General features: G+C 34.8%; 1 protein-coding gene across 1 annotated transcript; it reads right to left on the reverse strand.

Annotated features, from left to right (window-relative positions):
• Window positions 1-2,072: 2,072 nt before the first annotated feature.
• On the reverse strand, window positions 2,073-21,191 carry LOC123527669 (cleavage stimulation factor subunit 1-like). The gene is made up of 13 exons (XM_053534240.1): window positions 21,172-21,191; window positions 20,240-20,367; window positions 19,687-19,764; window positions 17,488-17,580; window positions 16,151-16,191; window positions 15,252-15,374; window positions 12,620-12,742; window positions 10,967-11,042; window positions 9,899-9,978; window positions 8,937-9,092; window positions 7,285-7,429; window positions 5,353-5,433; window positions 2,073-2,917 (listed from the first exon to the last, which is right to left on the reverse strand). Exons 1-13 carry the CDS (start codon window positions 21,189-21,191, stop codon window positions 2,805-2,807), a joined length of 1,257 nt encoding a protein of 418 aa, XP_053390215.1. The 3' UTR covers window positions 2,073-2,804.
• Window positions 21,192-24,902: the final 3,711 nt, after the last annotated feature.

Raw genomic sequence — 24,902 nt, forward strand, 5'->3', positions numbered from 1 at the left:
ATAAAGACATGGTCAAAAATGTGGTCTCTAGAGTGTTCACTAGCTTTTCCTTTGATTGACCTAGTGACCTAGTTTCATTAAGATATGGTCATAAATGAAGATACAGGCTTAAATGTGGCTTCTAGATTGTTAACAAGCTTCACTTTCGATTTGACCTGGTGACCTAGTTTTTGACCCCACCTGTCCCAGATTTAAATTTGACCTATAGATCGTCAAGATTAACATTCTTCAAGTTTCATTAAGATATGATCATAAATGTGGCCTCTAGTGTTAACAAGCTTTTCCTTTGATTTGACCTGGTGGCCTAGTTTTTGATCCCACGTGACTCAAATTCGAACCTGACCTAAAGATGATCAACGTTAACATTCTGACTAAGTTTCATGAAGATACAGTCATAATTGTGGCCTCTATGGTGTTAACAAGCTTTTCTTTTGTTTTGACCTGGTGACCTAGTTTTTGACCCCACATGACCCAGATTCGAACTTGACCTAGATTAACATTCTGGCAAAGTTTCATGAAGATATAGTCATGAATGTGGCCTCTAGAGTGTTGACAAGCTTTTTCTTTGGTTTGACCTGGTGACCTAGTTTTTGATCCCAGATGACCCAATATCAGAATGGTCCAAGATTTTATTGAGGGTAACATTCTGACCAAGTTTAACTAAGACTGGACCAAAATTGTGACCTCTAGTGTTAACAGGCTTTTCCTTTGACTTGACCTAGTGACCTAGTTTTTTACCCACCTGACCCAATATCGATCTCGTCCAAAGTTTTAATAAGGGTAACATTCTGACTGTTTCATTAAGATTGGGCCAAAATTGTGACCTCTAGAGTGTTAACAGTCAAATTGTTGACAATGGACGGATGACGGACACGGTGATCACAAAAGCTCACCTTGAGCACTTAGTGCTCAGGTGAGCTAAAAAATGAATTCTTGTTAAGAACAGCCTAAAGGAACACAAACCTTGAGACTGGGAGGACTTAGAGATAATTTTAAGAATTGTTTTGGCAAAGACATTTTATTTCAAATAATAATGAAGCAGTCTGCATTGACTATAATGTTAGAAAAATGCTGTCAATGGTTTTACTTTGAAGCAAACTACTTTTCTGGCTCATCACGTGATAATGACAGGGAACATTGTCATTCTTATATATCTGGTCTTTTACTGAACACGTAATTTATGAAAGGTCCGGCTAACTCGAGGTTTGAAATGTGTCCGAATGAATAAACGGAGAATGCATGGCAGACAGACATCAAACTGTCTTCACCCAAATCAAACATTAGTCACAACTTCCCTGCTTCATTGGTGGAAGAAAACTTCAGGCGTCCTGCTTTATATTATAACATGAAGGGATAGTAATGTGCACTGAACAACCAATTGTAGCAGCTTGATGACTTCCTCATCCAGGTTAGTTTTGTTTGTTTTGGGTTTAGCGCCATTTTTCAACAGTATTTCAGTCATGTAACAGCAGGCAGTTAACCTAACCAGTGTTCCTGGATTCTGTACCAGTACAAACCTGTTCTCCGCAAGTAACTGCCAACTTCCCAACATGAATCAGAGGTGGAGGACTAATGATTTCAGACACAATGTCGTTTATCAAATAGTCACGGAGAACATACGCCCAGCCCGAGAATCGAACTCATGACCTCGCGATCCGTAGACCAAACGTTCTACCTACTGAGCTAAGCGGGCGGGCCATCCGGGGTAGTTTATAACTGGTGAGAAGATAGTGTCAAAAGACAAATCATTCAAAGTCAGCAAACTTAACCACTTGTTATCAAGATGACAGACACACTTAGATTCATTCAACTTAGGAATACTGATAATATGCAAAACTAGCCATTGTACTGAACCTTTCTATAAAGATTAGTTGAAATCCCACCAATAGTTTCAGAGTAGTTTGGACAAACTTTTGTGACAGATAGAAAGCATAAAATCAATATATCTCTACATAGTTTTTCTTATACACATTACATGTATATGCTTCAAAGATCTTCTACATGTATTGTATTCTATTACATGATCAATTCAATGTCTGCCTTTTGTAATATAATCAAAACAAAATCACAGCCATAATTATACACCTTTATTCATATCTGAAAAAAAATCACTGAAAATGTTTTCATACTGCAGAAATTTATAAAGGGATTTGATTCTAATGCAGAAAACTATTTGATTACAGAAATAGATAAACAAGTATATTGTATATAAAATACTTTCAATCTAGTTGTGTAAACAAAATTTTACAGAAATAATATTGTTCGAACTTTTCAATGAAAACAACAGATTTTTTTTTCTAAATTAAAAACATTTAATATAATAAACCTGTCAGATAAATGATGTGAAATTTTCAAAATCTAATTACCCTCCAGAATTGATTAATTTCATATAACCAAACAAAAGCTTACCAATTTCACTCCCTTACATTTTCATAGAGCATATTCCCTCAATGAGCAAATTTAAACTAAAATGTTAGACCAGTAATTCTTCAATATTCTACATTGCCTCAAATGTTTCACAATACTGTTTCCAAGGCCAGCATTATTTTACACAGAGTATTTGAAAGCAATGTTAAAAACATATAACAAAGCTTAAGTTTGACAAACCTTTAACAGTTAATAATCCTGAAAAATATCCAGTAGATATGTTTGTATATCAAATAGGCTTAAACATGGCTGAAGTATTAAGATTTTATCCAAGTTTTAATCATGGCTAGGCCAGCTACATTCTGCCCTATCGTTATTTCATCAAATTAAATGTCTTTCTTTTATTGTATTATTTAAACAACTATATGACATGTCCATCAGTCTGAGTCGGCCTTTCTGTACCAGAAGCGGGCACGATTGTCATCACTACATGTAACAAATGCTGGTCCTGTTGGCGAGTGATTGATGCACCGAACAATTCCATTGTGACCTGAAATATATAAATTATCATTTCTGCATGTAACCAATGCTTGTCCTGTAGTAGTGATTTAATTATTAACAAGAGCTGTCGGAGGGCAGCAACGCTCGACTATTCAAAGCTTTATCAATTCAATGAATACAAAAGTTGAAAAAGGGACATAATTTTGTACAAATGCAAAACAGGGTTACAGAACCTGCACAGTTCTTATCAGCTCATAACAGTGGACAAGTACATGTAAGTGAAGTTTCCATCCATTCCCATTAGTGGGTACTGAGATACCACCTAACATATAAAAACTTAACTAAAAAACAGCTAAGTTGAAAAAGGGGCATAATTTTGTGAAAAACAAAAGTAGAGTTATTGAACCTACGGACTGCATGTCATATCATGTAAGTGAACAAGTGTGTAAAGATTCAATCTATTTCGATTAGTGGATACTGAGATACCAGCTTACATACAAAACCTTAACCAAAAATTTGTCGAAACAAGCAAATTCGATGAATTGGTATCCCCCGCCAAAAGGGCTCGAGATGAGGAATGACAAAAAAATATATCTGGCAAAAATTTAAGGATGTTACTAAGAAGCAAATAATTTCTTTGTCAAAATCATTTTAACAGAAAATGAATGTTGTTTTTTTTTTTGGGAGAGGGAGCCGGTGGGGGGGCAGTGGAGGTGACCGGGTGAGGGTACAAAATTTCACATGTTGATTATAAATATCGATGGAAAATTAAAAATGAAAAAAAAAAATAATGGGACGCAGTCAATGCTTGTCCTTTAGGGGAGTGATTTATTCACAATCATAATTACCCTTAATTATGTTTCTGTATTTAAGAAAAAACAAGAGTGGCAGACTGTCAGAAAATACGCCCGTCATCGAACTTGGCCTAATTCAAGGGCCATAATCCAAGACTAAGGCAAGTTGGCTGCTTATCATAGCTGTGATATTATGCCCACAAACACTGTCAGCAAGTTTGGTGAAGATCGGATGAAAACTGACTTAGAGAGCGGACAAGGCTAAATTCGCTGATTTAAAGTAATTCAAGGGCCACAATCCAAGCATGCCTGCGGTGATTTGACTGGTTATTGAACTTAGCTGAGATATTATGCCCACAAACATTGTCAGTTTGGTAAAGATAGGATGAAAACTGTTTGACTTAGAGGGCGGACAAGGCTAAATTTGCAGTTTTTTTTTCTAGTAATTCAAGGGCCTAAATACAAGAGTGCCTGGGGCAATTTTGCTGGTAAAAGTTATCGAACTTGGCTAAGATATTATGCTCACAAACATTGTCAGTTTGGTGAAGATCAGATGAAAACTATTTGACTATGAGGTGTGCCTGGTGCGATTTTGCTGGTTATTGTACTTGGCTGAGATATTATGCCCACAAACATTGTCACTAAGTTTTGTGAAGACCGGATGAAAACTGTTTGACTTAGAGGGCAGACAAGGCTAAATTTGCAGATTTTGAGTAATTCAAGGGCCATAACTCGAGTGTGCCTGATGTGATTTTGATGGTTATCAAACTTGGCCGAGATATTATGCCCAAAAACATTGTCTGCAAGAGAGTGGACATGCTTTTGGACAAACAAGCCTGCCTGCCACGGAGTTTTACATAATCAGAAACAGGCGTATAAAAAATCGAATATGCCTTCAGAAACAGACTGGTACCTCTGAAGAACCAGAAATCTTTCAGAAGCTACCTGGATGGCTGATTTGCATGAAAATTTGATCCTTAACAATGCTTGATTGTTTAATATGAAGGACAAGCTGCCAACATTTTTATGCAACCTTCACAGAATGGGGATATACTGGTTTTTTCATGGTGCGGCTCATTTGTATCTCGGTATATTTCTGCAGTGAGTGTACCCCACCCCTCCCTTCCCTGGGACGCACTGACACAGTAAATTGCAATTTGACGCACACAAAATTGCATAATTATGTGGCTGTATGTATATGGTGTTTGAGTCCTAACTAACTATGACCTTGACCTCTGAGATAGGTACCTGGTGTTTGCACATGACACTCCACCTCATTGAGTTAATTATTCATGCCAAATATATACAAGATTGCTCAATGCATGTCAAAGTTATGGGCCGGACAAAATCTGACATTACCTTTGACTTCCAACTGTGACCTTGACCTTTAAGATATAAATCTGGGTTTTGTGCAGGACACTCCATCTCACTGAGGTTAAAATTCATGCCATATATAAACAATATTGCTCCATGCGTGTCAAAGTTATGGTCCGGACAAACAAATCCGTATGGACTTGCGCACAGAATGACAGATGCATGATAGAGGACCGACACAGCATGATCAAAATAGCTCACCATGAGCATTGCTCAGGTGGCTAAAAACTTAACCAACTGGGATGCGGAAATGGATGCAGATGAATGGATAAGTGAAATAGCTCTATGAACAGTCTACATAAAAATGCTTATTTACCAAGAGAAAGAAGTCTTTGCCGCTCAGCGTTTCTTGAATCCCAGCAACACAGACTTGTAGTTTTCTCATCAGGAAACAACACTGAAATAGGGAAAAATAAATTTTATCTAATAATGTCAATTTTTACGTATTACAATTTTTTCATGAAATTGGTAGAAATTTGTTTTTCTTAGCGTTGGCCATTTTTACCTGTTACAATTTTCTGAACAGGAAACAACACTTAAATAAGCAGAAACTTTTCCTTATTTCTGGTAAATATTACTAATTATAACTTTCTAAGCAAAACTTTGAATTTTACTGCCAGGAGTTTAAAGGTGGCCAATCACCTTTAAGTAATATTTCATGACACTTTTTACTTTTTTTATATACTATTAGAGATTTATTTAAGGAACACAAAGACCCACTAAATAGTGTTAAATCCCTATTACAAATGTACATATATTTCATTGACTTATGAAAGTTTTGAAACTGTGTCTTGTTTCAGTAAATCTGAATTTATTTACTTTCAACCTATCATGGTTGTGCAATGAGATAGGAAAAGGGAGACAATAATGATTTCTCAAACCTGCATTTCTAATTAATTCAACTAAATATGTAGTTGATAATGCAAATAATGAACAAGTATAATACAACAGGTCATTCCTTAAGCAAAGTATATATCTCAAATTTATACTTATGCTTAAATAACTCCATCTTGGTTCAGCAAAACACAATAGGAAAATCAAATTTTATATACACCATCAGCAGAGATTTATCATGCATTCTAATATGCTTGTCTCTGTTAAAACACTCTTACGCTAGAATGACGTCACGTTAACGTGCGGTGACGTCAATGTTTTTGTTGCGACCAAGAAAGAGCGCTACTATATTTCATCTACTGTTTTAGGTTAAGGGCATATTAGAATCGAAATAATGTATAGCAAGAGTGTTTTAACACTATACACTCGGGGTATTGACCACATTTCAAATGATAGAAACAACTTTCAGATTTTTTAATTTTAAATTTATACTACCGGTGTGTTTAACTTAAGCAAAACTAATCTTCTACCATCATCAAGACTGGTATTTCTCCTATATTTCTGTTTCTCATCCATAAACAAAGACATAATGTTCTCAAAATCTTTAATACAGAAGTATACTCTCCTTACAAGTTGACCTAATGACCTAGTCTTTGACCAAAGATAACCAAGTTCTGAATTTTCTTTCAAGAATTCAGAAAAAGTTTCATGAAGACTAGGTACATGTATAAAATAAGTCCTCTGCAGTGTTAACAGGCATTTCTTTGATCTCAACTAGTTTCATTCTTCACCTAGATTTCATCAAATACTGATAATAATAAAATGCATATCCAATTCATGTTATTAAATGTGACATACCATGTTTCATTTGGACTGGACAGGAACTGTAGAAAGAGCTGAGTACACAAACTACAGTAGTAGTTGTAGTATTGTAAAAGCCAAACAAACTGGACATGAAAGTACCTTAACTTGAGCAAGTTCACTTTATTTTCATGATGTATACCAAGTGGCATTTGAACTTGAAACTGTAGGATTATCACTTATTGAATGAACAGTTCAAACACTACATGACATCTTCTTTGACACCAGGGGCATTAAAAGGTTTTAACAATAAAGCATGATCTTTTGCATATTAGACTGAAAGTGGTCACTCTATGTAACTTACTGATACTTCATATCACAACCAATGCAACCCATCAGTGAAATCCTTTTCTTTTGAGGGCATGAACGTTCAGGATTTGGTCAAAGCTAATACTTATGGGGATACAAATTCGAAGATTTTGGCTGCTGAACTCAGAATAAATGGGCACTTTACTGTTTCATTTGAATCTGATTTTGCAGCTTGAATCAACCACGAAATTCATGAAAATTTAATCCCTCACAAATATGAATGAATCCACAGTAATGATCGTACCATAATCCTCTGTATGGTTGAAACAGGCTTTAGTTCTGTGTTCCTGCTTCCCCATGGTCCCTGCTCCAGTATAAACAATCAAACATCTGTTGGTTGACAATTCCCATAACTTCACTAGCGAGTCTTTCCCACTTGATAAAACATACTATAAGTACAAAAAATGTAATATAAATACACATGATCAGCCAAACACTGCAGATACGATCATTTGTTCCTTTGTCTTCAATACCCACTAACTTATGGTTCCTAGAAATAAATAAATAAATGTTCACAGAGAAAAGAACTAGTTAGCAGAGTTCATGTATAATCAAAAAGCACTGAAAACAAACAAGCAAAGTAACTATTCTATTACAGTAGATTCAGTATAATTTTGCCCATAAAAGGTGATGAAACATGCTACATGCTACATCATTCAAGTCCCACAGCACTGGTTTATCCCTTACCATGCTATATTTCTAAAATGAACTTGTCCATCTTTCAATTTGGACATAACATTAACTGTTAAAAGGGGTACATATGGAAAGATACTGACTGTATAGCGAACAGTGCAGATGTTGATCAGACTGCACAAATGACCTGTACTGGTTGTAAAGCAGAATCATTCAAGCCCCACAGCACTGATTTAAGTGTTCCTCTACTATAAAGAGAAACTGATTGCAATATATAATTCTAAAAAGAACAGAAATCGTAACTTTATTTTTGTTGGATTAACATCACATCAATAGTAACAGGTCACATGGTGGCTTACCAGCATTTCATGGTACAGAAAGACCCAAATAACCCCTCCGGGCACTATTTCAGACATGGGTAGGTACATGAAGCGAACCACTCAAAACCCGTAAGCCAGCTTCTTCGTATATATGAATTCTACACCCACAGCGAAGTTTAGACTACAGCAGTGTCAAGGGCAAGTGATATAAAGTCAGCAAACTTGACAACTGAGCCCCTTGAAATAACAACATTTAGTCAAAGTATTAGCTTTCCTTTACAAACATTAAATTTGAAGGGGTTTTTATGTTGTTTTTGTTTGATTTAACTTCACACCTACACAATTATTGGTCATATGGCGACTTTCCAGCAATGACAGTGAAGGAAGACCCCAGGTGCCCCTCTGTACATTATTTCATCACGAGCAGGCCCCTGGATAGAACTACTAACCTCCGGTAAGCCAGCTATATGGCTTCCTCACATGAAAAATTCAATGCCCCGAGGCTTGAAGCCACACTGGTGAGGGGCTAGTGATTTGAAGCCAATGACCTTAATCACTCGGCCACTTTGAAGAAATCCTTGTATAAAACAAGTAATGTGTCATTGACTCAGTAGGACATTATGTCACAGAGGCCAAAGTAAAGACACAAAAGAGTATCAAATTATGGTGGTAATTAGTGCTAAGTTATTTAAATCGTACAACTATGCAGAACAATGTTCTAAAATGAATACAATTTCTCAAGGAAATAAATCCTGCAAAATAACTATTTGAACACAAAGTGTTGTTTTGACATCTTATCTAGGAGACTGAGATTTTTAATATGACAATGTCTTGATATGGTGAATGTTTGTGCCTGGTATTTGACCGCTGAGTTAAAGGTGTCTGAGTCATGAACTGACAAATTGTCACAGCATTATTATGTCTACTATAGTTTATAACGTACCTTAGAATTTCGTGTAAACTGTACTGAACACACTTCTTCCCCATCATGAGCATTCTTGAATGTATTAATACAGAGACCAGACACAGCATCCCAGATCTTGATGTGACCATCCTTAGCACATGTTGTGTACAGGTTGGCATTAGGACTGTATTTTGCCTGTAAATAAAACAAAAGCATGAGTAGTTTATGTGAAAAGGAAATATTGTATTTGTGAACATCAGACCTTCTGGTGACATTCAGTAGTTCTGCCATTCAAATAATTTAAAACTTTGTGAGAAAAAAACCCTTCCTCTATCTCAAAACATTTTAATTCCTCATTACGTGTAAGATTATATTATCTTTCTTTCAGTGAACACCAGTTATTTTTTAATGTGGCATAACTATGAATGAAACTCCAAGATACCTTCACAAGTTATAGAAATTTTGATCTTCTTACAAAAACAAATCTTCCTTTAAACTAAACTGCACTAATTTTTAGTGTTTCTCACTATATCTAATGTAATGCTCTGTGAAAATACCAGATTATTTTGTACCGATAATAGTTTACTCCAATAATTCATTAAAAACATTAAAAAGTGCTTTTCCTCTTAAAAATGGACTAGAAAATTCTGGTTTCAATGAAATGAACATTTAAACTGCTGAAACTGTTTCACATATTTTCTTTATGTTCAAGGCTGAAAAAAAAAGTTTTCTAAATGATATACCAGTACTTTGTCTAAATTGTAAAATTACTTGTTTAATGAAAAACGTATGTCTAAATGCCATAACTTCCTTCCAAGTTGATAAACTTAATGTCTACATTCTACAACTTCCTTGATACATGATGAGCTTATGTCTAAATTCTATATCTGAATACCTAATTTCAGTTACATTGTAAAAGCTTAATTATACTTAATTATTTAATTTTAATGTTTTAATTTGTAAGTGGTAAAATTAGTAATGTGATGACCAGATAAGCTTACACATGTGACTGCAGCTTGATGTTGATCATTCGGATTCCTTCCAACAAAACACTGAAACGTGTTCACATCATAAAGCCGAACTGAAATACAAATTTAAATATATACAGTTTTTAATACTGTTGTTTCAACATTCTTTTTCATTTTTCAAATCATTATCTCTCCTTGAAATTATTTTAATTTTGGCTCATATATGATCTGATTACTGAAAATATGTACACATGTAATTCTATTGTGAAACAATCAAACAGGTCGTTTTATGAAGGAGCTTGAATTTGTGCATCAGGTCTTCATGAAATCTGACTAGCAATTTAGTAGAAATAGTGATGGAGAAGATTAATGTTAAAATGGTCAAAGGGGAATTACTGAATGAACTATTATCAGACCAGATCATCAGGATGATATGTATAATTACATTTCACAGCTATCATCACTATAAAAATCCTACCAGTGGTTAAGAAGTGTGGACAACTTTTGCAATTCATGAAAAATCAACATAAAAGGTCAAATACTTTTGAAGATAAACACAACACATACATTAAGGCATGTTACGCATATCTCAAATACATAAAAACTCAGATGCACACCTTCAAGTGCTGAATAATATTTCTACAAAGTTTCATGACTCTAGATGAAATCCTTTTAGAAATATGCCCAACACAGTCGTTTAGGTCCTTTATATTTTTGACAAAGTCAGGGGTCATAATCCTGTTCTTACAGAGTGAAGTCGCAAACAAAATCCCAGGTGCACAATTTTACATACTGGACAACATTCATTTACATGCTGGATAACATTCCTTTAAACTTTCATGTCTCTAGGTCAAAGACTTTTAGGAATACATGTATGTGACATAAATTTTGTCAGGCAAAAAGGCGACTAATGGACAAATGCAACCTAAGTGCTAATACTTAGCTACTAGTATCTAATGCCTTCCTAGCATCTTAGAGATCCATTTCAATGAATTCACAAACAGGTATTGGTGAACAAATGGTTGGACAAGACAAAACCAATACACTTCATCACATACCAAGAAAGACACAATTTGTATCTATTAGAGCTGGAAGACTTACTTGTAGGATGATTAGTGCCAACAAGAATGAAGTCTCCACCAGGATGAAATGATAACGTCCTTACTTCTGCTGCCTCCTAGTTAAAGATAACAAATATATTGTTAATTTTTAAATTAGTTTGTTCTATTTTGTTGGGTTTAGAGTAATACCGACACAAATTAGGCCCCACTGCAACCTTTCTAGCCTTTCACCGTGGAGGAAGACCTACAGTACAATGCCTGGTATTGTTTAAGGTATGGGCAGGCACCTGGGTAGAACCACCAACTTCCCATAAGCCATTTGGAAGATTACCTCACATGAAGAAAACTCCACTCCAACCGAGGTTTCTGAACCCACACTGGTGATGGGCTTAGTGGTTTGAAACTGGTGACCATAACCATTTAATGATAGAACTCCCCTTAATTTACAGGCAGTAGAAAGATACACAATATTTATGACAGCACATTTTTCTAATAGGTATGACAGTTATCTATTAGATCTTTCTCTTATTAAGTAACAATATCACTGTATCAACAAGCGAGCTGCTTATGATTTACAAAGCGACGCTCTGGTTGAGCTTGATGTGCTCAGTGCTTCCAGGCATTTTACTTTTTACTCTGTTCATTTGAAAACAACAGTTACTGTAAGTGTAGAATGGAGAACTAGTTTTCTAATATTAACAAGCAATATTGGTTGTATGACTAGTTAGACAAAAGCAAATTCATGTAGACTAAGTACAGTATACAAGGTCTGTCAAACAACTCTTTTAAAATCAACATGCATGTGAAACCATGAATAAATGTTGAGGACTTAAAACCCAATAATCTAATAAAATTGCCATTTATTTTATCTTCAAAATTCATTCCACAAATTCGAATTCATACCATGATGAAATACCCATCTAGTCAATTAAATTTCACAGCTACATGTATAACATTTAAAAATTAGTATTACTTACTATTACCTTAGGAAATATTTAATGAATCAGGTTAAAACTGTACATAACCTGTAACAAGAGTGCCAGACTGTCACAAAATACGCCCGTCTAAATATTCAGTTACGTATCATAAATGTAATAATGTTGATGTTGTATGCCTTGTTAACCCCCAAAAAAGAGTAAGAAGGAATGAAGGTATTTGTGAGGTTCAATATGGGATGAAACTGACAATCAGATCAAAACTGTTTGAATGGACAAGGCTAAATTCGCAGATTTCAAGTAATTCAGGGGCCATTATCCAAGAGTGCCTGGGGCAATTTGGGTGGTTATAAACTTGGCAGAGATATAATGCCAACAAACATTGTCAGCAAGATTGGCAAAGATCAGATGAAAACTGTTCGACTTAGAGAGCGGACATACTTTTGGACGCCGACCGCCGCTCTTTCCGAGATGGGCGTATAAGAAGTATGACTGAGAACAAGCAATCCTGTCAGTCAGTAATGATGGACATGCTATCAGAATGATTAAAATTGTCAGTAAAACATGTAGTAATTGTTATTACACTTGTTATATGAAAGTAAATTGTCTGGTTACTAAAAAAATGTTGCAAGTAGAATATTAAAACTGAAGTGATTATCAGACATACCTACAAAAGGTGAAAGATTTTTAAAAGGTACAAACAGTGATATATACCTAGAGATGGACAACAGTACAAGTTGAGAATATATCTGCGTTACCTGTATACTTTTATATGCTTTTTTCACTGAAGGTTTTGAATATTCGAAGAATCTGACACTAAAATCTTTGCTGCCAGATGCCAGAATCTGGTGATGAGGATGAAAGTCTAGTGTAGTTATTTCCTGAAATAAGATTTCCAGGGCATTTAAAATTAACTTACAAAGCAATACTTATTAAAGGGAGGTAAGCAATTCCATAAAATAACACCATCTGCATTTCTAACTTTTCTAAAACTGGGCTTGACTTTAACTCTGTGGTACACTTGCCAAAAGGGCAATTTCAGCTATTTTTTTACTTGCCCGAATCCAGTTCTTGGTTGCCTAAGTGTAACATGGTGATGTGATGAAGTACTGTAAATCCGGTATTATTCGCGGTGTTTTAATTTTCGCTATTTTTCGCGAATCGGGTGCATCGCGAAATCATGAATCTGCGTAAATATCCTTCCATAACATACAGACATATCCGAAAATATATCCAAAATACGGTCAAGTTCAGCAATGAATACTAGCCGCCTGTACATCAATGTTTATTGAATGAATTTCAATTCATTTCACATTTCAATATATTATGAATAATACATGTAGAATATACTGCTAAAGGTTAGATTTACATGCAGCTGGCAGTTTTTAACGGAGAGCATCTCCTTGATGCACGTATGTGTCAAACAAGCAGCACACGTCTTGCCCTAGGGGAAGATCCATATCATCCCTTATCTTCTCAACAAACCTGATTTTTTACACATTTTGTTTAGACAACAATAACGATTTGGGGACAATTTATCACACCATTGTATTATAAACTTGTACGTTGGCTATTTATGAAATGGCTGTAAAAAACTTTGAACATTTTATCAGCTATTAAGTGTAATAAGAATAATCGCCAGTAAATTGAATAAAGGATTTAAAGGCTCACTTATTTCAGTCTGTGTGAATAAAGTAACCGATTGCTAATATGAAATAACCGTTACGGACCATGTGTTTAACAAGTCTTTGGCATGCATAAATTCGGTACGGTACTGAACAATTGGCATTGATATAATCAGGACTTCCGGAATTGAAATTTCGCCAATATAAGATAAGAACCTTCGCGAATTTAAATTTCTGACCCTTGCGTCGCGAATTCATAAATCCGCGAATTAATTCAGGGTGTCGGAATTCGCGAAATAAAAATTACGCTAATATAAAGTGATTTACAGTATTACAATGCAGTACAGCGAAAACAGTAGTACATGATTTTCTGAGAAGTATTTCATGCAATCTTTCATATATTTGGTTTTAGTCAAGTCAGTATCATTTTATGCCTATCTGCACTCCACTTTTTCCCTGCCCCGGACAATAGGGCAGTTAGTAAGGTCAAGCCGTGTGAAACTTTCAGCATTTCAAACAAGTTTTAGTTTGGGCTTGGCAACTTAAGCAGCAACTGGCTCCTAATGAAACAAGAGCTGTCCGTAAGACAGCCAAGCTCGACTATTCGAAATATTGTCCCAGAAGCAGTAAAATATTACCCAAAAAGGTTAAATATCAAAAGAGTTTTAAGTTCAAAAGGGGAATAATCTGACCAAAATGCATATCAGTTATGGGACTTGCTGCCATCAACTAGTTTTATAACCCCGAAGACACATGTGAAGTTTCAATTCAATATCTGCATTAGTTTTGGAGATAGAAACTCGCAAGTAAAACTTTAACCAGAATTTCAAAGTCCAAAAGGGGGCATAATTTGCCCAAAATACAAGCCAGAGTTATGGGACTTGATCCAGTGAGGTTAGTAATTGATCTAGAAAAAGAAAAAATAAGTTTCAAATCTATATGCCTTTTAGTAATAGCTGTATGCACGCAAAACTTTAACCAGAATTTGCTAAGTCCAAAAGGGGGCATAATTTGGCCAAAATGAAGGTAAGAGTTATGGGACTTGCTGCTATCAACTAGTTTTATAACCACGCAGACACATGTGAAGTTTCAAATCAATATCTGCATTAGTTTTGGAGATAATAAGTTGCATGTAAAACTTAAACCAAAATTTTCTAAGTCTAAAAGGGGGCATAATTTGCTCAAAAAACATGTCAGAAATATGGGACTTGACCCAGTGAGGTTGGTAATTGATCTAGAAAAAGAAAAAATAAGTTTCAAATATATATACCTTTTAGAAATAGCTGTATGTACTTGCACGCAAAACTTTAACCAGAATTTTCTAAGTCCAAAAGGGGGCATAATTTGGCCAAAATGAAGGTCAGAGTTATGGGACTTGCTGCTATCAACTAGATTTATAACCCCGGAGACACATGTGAAGTTTCAAATCAATATCTGCATTGGTTTTGGAGATAGTAACTTGCATGTAAAACTTTAACTAAAATTTTCTAAGTCCAAAAGGGGGCATAATTTGCTCAAAATACATGTCAGAGTTATGGGACTTGACCCAGAGAGGTTGGTAATTGACCTAGAAAAAGAAAAAATAAGTTTCAAAGCTATATGCCTTTAATTGATGGCTGTATGTACTTGCATGCAAAAACTTAACCAAGGTGTGACGCCGACGCCAGGGTGAGTAGAATAGCTAGACTATTCTTTGAATAGTCGAGCTAAAAACTTGTGGCTGAAACAATATGAATCATGATATACACCGCGTGTGGTTACATACCCCATTGTGATCATATAATGTTCTAATGACAGGATGATTTTCCATGGCTTGTTGCGGAGTCTCTTGCGCAATCACTTCAGGGGGTGTGGCACTTTTGGCTAACATTCTCTCCACATCCAAGATCTGACAATAGAAGTAAGGAAATAAAAAATATGTTTTCTCATAAGGTATTTAACATACCAGTTTACGAAAAGATCCATCACATGAATTATAGTCTTAAGAAATGTCTACTGTTTTCTATATTTACCTCAAAAGCCCCGTGATGCAAAGGCACAGTGTTGCAGATGCTGTTTAACTCCTCTAATAAATCTGTGAAGAGGGTGTTAGGTAAAGGAATTGTTGTGTTGGTTTGGCTTCAGTCAAAATGAAATACCAAAATACAGAACAATAATTATTACATAATTATTTAATAACTCTGTTAAGTTTCAGCGGAACCTGAAACGTCAATATTTTTCTATATTGACGTTCAAATTTCATATCGGGTGTGTGACGTCATTTGTGCCTGTCGTCGCATTTAAAAGTTCTTTAATGAAGATATTTTCAATTTCACCCAGGCTTAATAACAAAGTTTTATCTAATTTTAGGTGCAGATGCGTATGTAATGAAAAGATTATCAGATTTGCATTAAGAAATATGCACTCGTTCTTGCGCTCCTAAAGTTGTTCAATATTTCCGCTGCAGAACTCATGCATATTTCTCGATACAAATCTAATAACCTATAAATATTACATCTTTGATTCAAGTTGTGAGATAAACTGCAATGGACAAGAGCTTAACTTGAGTCAGCAGACAGTAAATGAGAGAAACTGAGCTGCATTATAATTTTCAAAGAGGAGAAGCAATGATTGGCAGGTGTGTATGAACACAATATACACAATACTTAGTAAGATTTGTCTTGCCTTAATTGAGGTATCATCTGATCCTGTGGCAATTAACTGACCTGAAATTTAGAAAAAAATACATGTGTAAAAAACAGAAAAAGAGAAAAACTACACAGCTTTTGAAAACATGGTATTTTGGGTGTAAAATATATGAATCTTACTTAACCTTTTGCCTGCTGGCGGCAAGTGATTCCGCCTTTGCGACCAGGCTGATCATGGTCTGCAGTGTTCACTTTTCAGTCAGTAAATTTACAGAGAACAACCCTTCGAATAATAAATGGTACTGCCCAAACCGAATGATACACAATACAAAATTGTACACAATTCTTACCAAATTAATTTTTTTTGCTATAGATCTCTACTGTAGTTTAATCCTTTAGATAAATTTTGACATTCTCATCGTTGTTTAAAATGAACCTATTCTTATCTAACATGCAAGATACAGCTGTTTAACTGAAAACCATTTTAATATATAAACAGATGCCAACATATTTCAAGGTGTCACTGTCTCCTGTGTTTTCTTTTTTTTTGACATTTCAAATTAACAATTTCAATCAAATAATACATCTTTTCTAAAAACAGAATTCATTACATTACTCAATGTTTCTGTAAGACCGTTTTTGAGATGGTGGGATGAGTGATTTCCTTAGAATTATTTTGAATGTCTTGATCATTTGCAAATAGAACAAGCTTAAAAATGGAGGCCTGTAGATCTGATTCTACTGAAGCATTTGCATAAAATCACCAGTGTTAAAGAAAACACAACCCAGTTTTGAGAAAAAGGCTAGATTTTCAAGCATCAGATTCAATGGTTATTTCTGAGCTCAATCACAAGGCTGATTACGTGAGTTTTCTCTAAATTCAGATTTACAACACTGCAGAATAAGGCAGCTGACTGGAAAATGACTCATATTTCATTCACAAGCAAGTTCAAATTAACTTATAATAAAATATGGTTATTATAAAAGTAGCTTGATCTGGGATGTCGTATTCAGTTCGAGTGGACTTTTGCCAGATCAGATCTCACGAGGCGCGCAAGCACCGAGTGTGATCCGACCTTGCAAAATCCACTAGAGACAAATACAAAATCCCAGATATAGCTACTGCTAAAATGACCCTTTTATTATATACCTCCGAGTCTACCTTTTTGTTTGTGAAATCTTTAGTGTTTATCGATATTAAAATGGAACTTAAAGTGAAGTTTTTATGTGCGTTATTTATAGCACTGTGTCAGGCCATGGATATTAATGAAGGTACAATACGGATTTTTTTCTGCCTGCTCATACTTAATTGTGAAATACAAGCAGATTTTTTTACAGAATTTATATAGGTATATAATAAATGAAAATATTTACCACTTGGATGGAAGACACCCACTCTGCATGCACTTTTGTGGGCTGTCACATAGCATGTTTCATAAAGAGCTGCTTCCGGAGATATTGTCTGAACTGAAATATAAATGTATTAGGTCTTTCTCAGCACTGATGTGTTTCCATTCCTTATGAACTGCACTTGGAAAGTTCCCAAACCTTTTAAACTCTTAACTTGTTCTAAGAAAGTTCAAAATCCATTTTGAGAAGCAATGACTGGACAATTATTTGTGGTGACTAGTCAGTATGAAACAGGGTGTGCATTGGTAACTTTATTTGCTTTCCTCTAAAATTTATGTTCTTATTATTTTCTTTACAATAGACTGTTTTTAGGGTATGGACCTGTAATTATGACCAATTACTGTAAAAGCAGAAATTTTCGCGATGGTTTTATTTTTGCTATATTTGCACAGCTCTACATCTTGCAAAAATTAATCCTCGCTTAAATAATCATTAGTATAATTCAAATTCGAGTAGGATACCATTTTTACAATTTTGCTAATATTAAACCTCGCAAACATACTCAAAATTTCAAATTCGCAACCCAGTGAAAATATGTGCTTTATCGGTATGTATTCTCTTATGCAATTTGGCATTCGTCTACCGTTACAAGAACAACACTTTGTAACAGCTAAAGAATGCTGAATGCGCATGATTTTACTCCCTTCCTTGACAACCATAATAATGAGTTATTAACTGATTCATCATTTTATTTATAAAACATTTTTGATGAATAAAGGTCAGATGAAATAAATTCTGTTAAATGATATATCAGTATATATATAAATTCTTCAATATTATTTTTTACAAATTATTAGGGGTGACTATTGAGGCCAATTTTGACTATTGCAATACTATTGATATTGCTGAAAAACTATTGCGATACTATTCTATTGCAGGTTACTATTGCGATACTATTGCAATAGTTATCGGCCACCATGTTTTATACAGAAAAACTACCAACTGGCATTATTACACAGTGTAAGTCACGGCACTGTTTATAATTGCTGTTAATACACATTGAGATGTCTCTATAACTGAAATAGACAGAAATACATCTAACATTAAATATGTTATGCCTTCCTTGGCTTTGAAACAATAAGTAAAACAATAAACCTATGCAAGGTATACTCAAACGAATCTGCCATTTTATTGCGAATGTCAACGTTTTTAATAACCAAAGCATCGAAAAAGACGAAAAATTGATGGGTCGGACTAAGGTGTACCAGCACTAAATGAAGGGCCCTACCGAACAGTTTGCTACATAATAAAAGAAGCCTACTTTCTCCATGTCCATAGTACTTTTTCTCATTTAAGATTAACAAGTTATTTAAATATATTTAATCAAAGTTTCTAAGAAACTAAATTTATTGATTATCTCCCAGACTTCTCAGTCCTTTATGGTAGTTTAATTCCGTGAGGGTACTGTAATTATTGTAATGGAGACGTAAACATTTTCTGAGGTGCAAATGAAAGCTGGCTCTGTTTCTTGGTTTATAAAATTATTAATTATTTCTCTATTTACTAAAATTTCAAAACTATCGAAACTATCGATTGTTGAAGGAACTATTGGCGATTGTTATTGGATCGTGACTTTTCTATCGATGCATACTATCAGGACACTCAGTATCGCAATGCATTGATAGTTCGATGTATCGTTACACCCCTACAAATTATCCACTAAGTAGTGAAACTTGTAGTGGGGGAAAAAGGAGGGAAAACCAACTGGTCTATTTTTTCCTCATGGAAGAAAAGCAACTGGGGGAAAACTGACCATAACATCAGTATTTTGAAAAACTAAAAAGATCCTATACCCAATTTTAGTTTTTGCTGTTTGGATAAATATTTACAGTGAATTGCCACTCTATGGTAGCTTAAAATTAATCATTTTGATATAGAATACATACAGAATCTGTAATTTAAATGTTTTTTGTTTTTCATGTTGCAAAATCATTTTCAGCAGGAAATTATGTTGCATGTAACATGCCTTGTTAGGCTGAATCATGTTTGAACCAATTCAGCCAAATAAGAGTTCACATACCAGATATTTGAGGCGAACGTACATGACCCACATATAGTAACCATATGGCATATGTGTTCCAATTATGATAATTGTACACAAAGAGCAAATCAATAAGCCTGACTCCCCATTTTGTAGGGACCTAGGGATCGTAATACACATACCATCAGTTTCAAACTCCAGATCTATTCCTGCCCCGGGGGTGATGTATTCACTTTTGAACGTCTTTTCCCCTGTCTCATCTGCAATGCAAAAATAAAGAAGAATATCATTCTGATAAATCAGGACCAAACTGGATTTTAAGGTCTAATAGATACAGCTGTCTTCTTGATGTACATGTAATCATTCATACGGTCAACAGACCATAAATAAATAATCCTTGATGTGATCACTGACGAAAATATCATCCTTCACAAACTATTAACAATATTATACCATAAAAACAAGCTTGATTTTCTGTTATCATGTTAAGCAACCGTTTTGTACCTAAAATTGCCACTCAACTATTAATGTGCAAGTTAAATTATTTCCTGTTAGACATATTTGTGAAAAAATCAACATAATTATAAAGGCATTTTATTCATGTTATGCAAAAAATACGTATAAACAAGTATAAATAAAACCACGTTATTTAACAGAACAATGTTTACAAATCAGTCAAACCAAACAATGATTTGATTCTTATAAAAAAACGACAACAAGCATAAGGAATAATACCTTCTTCTGCTTTCAGTCCAAGTTTGAGGACCTTGAGAAGTCTATCTGATGGCGGGCATGCTGGATGGGCCTTCACCACGGAGGCCAGGTTCACTGCTAACTGTTGATGCCCATCATAGAACAACTGACTGCAAGTAAAACTTTCATTAAAATCATGAACAAGAAACCCATCAGGGCCAGACCCTCTACTGGCCTTGCTAGCTTACAACTGTAACAATGACAATCATGCACTTCTGTTGAAGTTTGACATGCAACAAACTCTTGTTTTACATGGACTATACATGAATTACCCATTTATAATGCTGCAAAGTTTTATTGAAAACTACTGTACCGTTTTGGAGATATTAAGTTCTGTATCAGGTTTAGTCATAAACACCAAGCAAAATACATGTAGCTATAGATGAAAAAACAACAAAAATCTGAAATTAAATCAAAAATCACACAAAAGGAATGTTGTTTTTTTTTTAGAAAAAACCTACAACGCAGATTATCAGTGAACTGCATTCCTCATACGGGAAGTCTGCAGTATCAGAGAAAACTGTTTACAGGTGGGTGCGTAAATTTAAACAAGAGCAGCGCCTTGCAGGTGCAGACGCTTGTCTGATTTTTTCGACTCTGTATAATAGAAATATTGTCCTACCCGTGTGTTTTTATGATATTTTCTAAGTCCAAAAGGGGCCATAATTCTTGCAAAAAGCAGGATGGAGTTATGTTTCTTGCTGAACAGAGTCAGCTTTTGATGGTGAACAAGTGTTGCAAGTTTTAAAGCAATTGCTTTGACTGTAAGGAGAAAAGTTGACCTTAACGCAAAACTTAACCAAGAAATCTGATATTTTCCATTAGTCTCTGTAAAATAGAAATATTGTCCTACCCGTGTGTTTTTATGCCTCTAGGTGATTATTGACATATCACAACAAAAACGTGTTAATTACCACGTTAATTGACTGCCCATGTCATCGCTATTGATCGATAATCCAATCTACCAGGTGTCCGACCTGGAGCATTGATTTTTCACACTGTAATTATTATAATATTATTTTCTGTGATCACTTTAATCGGAAAAATTTACGATAAAAAATTTGATATTGATTGAATTTTGGCATAATTTAAACCGAAACCGGTCGGCAGAAATTAACGAATCTGTTCAGTTGCAACCAAATTCAGTGCAATCATTAGAAAAAGTCCGGCGAAAGTGTCTGATACTATGTATGGGAGCAATGGGAACAAGCAGCTGTGAAAGCTTAGAAATACAGTCGGGAGTACCACCACTAGAATTACGCAGAACAGAGTTAGCAATAAGAGAATGTACAAAAATAATGGCAAAAGGTGTAAACAATCCTTTGAAACAATGTCTGGATACATGCAGAGAAAAGGAAGAGATCACTGACATTTCATCAACACCTGTAGTAAGAATGTTACAACAAGTAGCTGAAATGGAATCACTCACAGAAACTGATACCAGATGCATAGAGCCAGAGCTTTCCTACTTAGAATTTCTCCAAACAAGTAGACGCCGTCCAACCTACCGGAACAACCTTGGTTCTTCAAAAAACAGAACAGCTGAACAAAAAGTCCTAGCTAGACGAGCTATCAACCAGCTATTACAAGACACAGACCCAGATGCTGCAATAGCTTTTACTGACAGGTCCGGTTGTGTCGAGGAAATCCTGGTGTGGTGCAGGTTCCTGCGTACTTTTACCAAGTGGAGAATGGATGGAGTTAAAGCAACCAGTTTCCAAACTGGCTTCAATTCTCCTTGGTGAGCTTATAGCTATAAAGATAACACATCATCTTAAAGGAGCAATCAAAATATAAAATTCCTTTTCTACAAATATTTTCTGACAGCCAATCAGTAATTGGGATTATGACTAAGATGGGAGAATAAATTACATATCAGGGCTGTTCAAGAAGCTAAAGATATCTTGAAAGCTGTTGAAAAGGGTGGAACCATTATAAAACTTGATTGGTCACCAGGGCATGCCGAAGTTGCTGGGAATGAAATTGCAGACCGTTTAGCTAAGGAAGCTGCGCTACAAGCTGAGGAAATGAAAGGGGAGACACAAGAGCCAATTACTCAAAGAGATATAAAGAAGGCAGCAAAAGAAACAGTTACAATGTTGTGGCAAAGAAGATGGGACACTTCTGGAAAGGGAAAGGCATTGTATGAGATGAAGCCAAAAGTTAAATTGAAACAACTGGACTACAGTAATAGTTCTAACCAAAGAATTCTCATACAATTGCAGAATGGACATTGCAATTTAAAAGAACACAGATACAAGGTTGGACTGGACAGTAACCCCTACTGTGAATGTGATGACCCAGAATCAGTAGAACATTACTTGCTGGAATGCCCAATTACAGAGAACCACAGAGAAACAATGAGAACAAATCAGTTTCTCAGAACTGGTATTTGAGACTTTAATCTGAAGATGTTACTAACTTCAGGAGAAAATGACCAGTGGAAAGACATAAGACCAGTTATATTAGACGAGCTGAGCCAGTATACTGATAGATCAAAAAGATTTGTTAAGTCAGTTCTGACCGATCACACAACCGGCCAGTATTGACCGATATTGACCACTTCAGGGAGTATTGACTGGGGCGGTTTAACTGGTTAAAACCGCTGGTTAAACTGCCCAACACTGTCCGGACTCCACATTAATGCTTATATAAATATAAAAGTTACAAGTTTAATACAAAACACTACCTGAGAGACTTTTACATTGTGACTTTTTACCGAGGTTGGAGACGACAACGATGTGTTATTGCGGGTCGGAAGGCTTCGAATCAAGATCAAGATCAAATAAAACGGGCGCTGGTAGAACATATCGAACCATTAATAAATTGTATTTTCCATATCCAGCAGGCAGAAGCAAGGCTATTCTAATAAAAGATACTTGCAAAAATTGCAAAATTGCAAATGCTTTTTGCTAAAATCGGAAAAATTCTTACCCGAAACTGCAGGGTATTCCGGACGACACAAATTCGGATAAGTCAATACACAATCATGGCAGTGTCAGAGAAGGTAGAAAGCATCAAAAATTTGATTAAATTACTTTTAGTTTAAATGTTCTTTCAATAAATAAGCTGCAGAATTATTGGTAGGTTAAGAGATAGTGTTTGACACTGAAAGGACCATATAGATCAACATTATTTCCTCACAAAACTGATACGTTTCTGTAAAAACTTAATTAATGCAAGAAAAAAGTCACAATGCATATTTTCTTTTAAACCCCGACTTCAAAGAAAATAAAGTAGAAAATATTAAATATGATTCTCGCATTGATTTCCCCTTGACTTATTTACTGAAGTTACCTTTCTGCATGATATGATGACATGATCACTGAGTCTGATGTCAGTAAAACTAATAATGGTTTTTAGAACTATAATTAAAATAGTGTTGAAAATCTGACTTATTTTTTTCTGCACGCTTTCACATGCAGGCTTTTGCTATTATTTTTGTTCCTGAAAATCTGATAGTTAGAATTTCAATTTGGCCACAGCTAGCACTGAATTGGTCACTGATCAAGTTATTGACAGGAAACAATCTAATGACCAGTGTCTTCAAACAGACCTCAACACTATCCTAGACATTCAGTGACACTTCATAACCCTCCTATAATTTGTAGACATGTCGGCCTGAAAGATTATAATCATTGGTAGTACGAATTTACCAAAGACTTTCATACTATAAATTACAAAATTTTCGGAATTCTCAAACAATCTATTTATAAAATTTTTAAAATATTTGAACTGAATATAAAATTAAGGCATTTATATAATTGCAAATTACAAGAATTAATCAATGATCTAATTGAGATTATCATATAAGTAAATCATTTTAATTCAAAATTTTTATAATAATAATAGATCTAATTTAACTTCAACATCTAGATTCATTAATTCTATTATATTAAAATCCAATAAGTAGTCATACTATTCTTTAATTGTTACATATGATATTGAAGACATGTTGTTGTATAGCAAAAACAACTGAGACTGTTTGACAGTTTTAATTGATATACACTTAATATCACGTCTATAAGTTGTATTTGAATATGTGTTGCCTCCTTATCAGATAACCGTTAAGTTTCATTTTAACAATAGGATGTCTGCTATTTAAATTGTATTTACAAGAAAGTTGTAACAGGAGAGACATCCAGAGCAGTAACAGGAAAGACGTCCAGTCTGTAAATATGAATAATATACCACTGAGTGTATCTGAACCAAACTGAATTTACAATATGATAATTAGTGAGTATCTGTACTAATTCAAAATTTGAATCAGAAAAGTTATACAGTCGAATCCACTTAATACAAACTCGCTTGATACGAATTTTCGGATAAAACGAACAAAGTCTGGATTCCCCGGCTGAGTCCTTCTATTTCCTTTGTAAAATTATTTCGGTAATAGCGAACTCGCTTCATACGAATAATCGGTAGATACGAACACATTTTGAAAGTCACAATTAGCTTAAATGTTATAATTTTCCATCTTTTAATACCAGGGCTTTTTCCCCCTATAAATCTACCTCCCGTAAAAGGAGGTAATCCCAATGCAAAAAAGTATGTTTTTTTCCCAAATGATTATACCTAGGTAAAGATTTAAAGAGGTGCAAATAATTTTAAACACATTATTGACCTTCTATTGTCGATACAGGTA

The sequence above is a fragment of the Mercenaria mercenaria genome, unplaced genomic scaffold (assembly GCF_021730395.1).
Source record: "Mercenaria mercenaria strain notata unplaced genomic scaffold, MADL_Memer_1 contig_3511, whole genome shotgun sequence".
Lineage (NCBI taxonomy): Eukaryota > Metazoa > Mollusca > Bivalvia > Venerida > Veneridae > Mercenaria > Mercenaria mercenaria.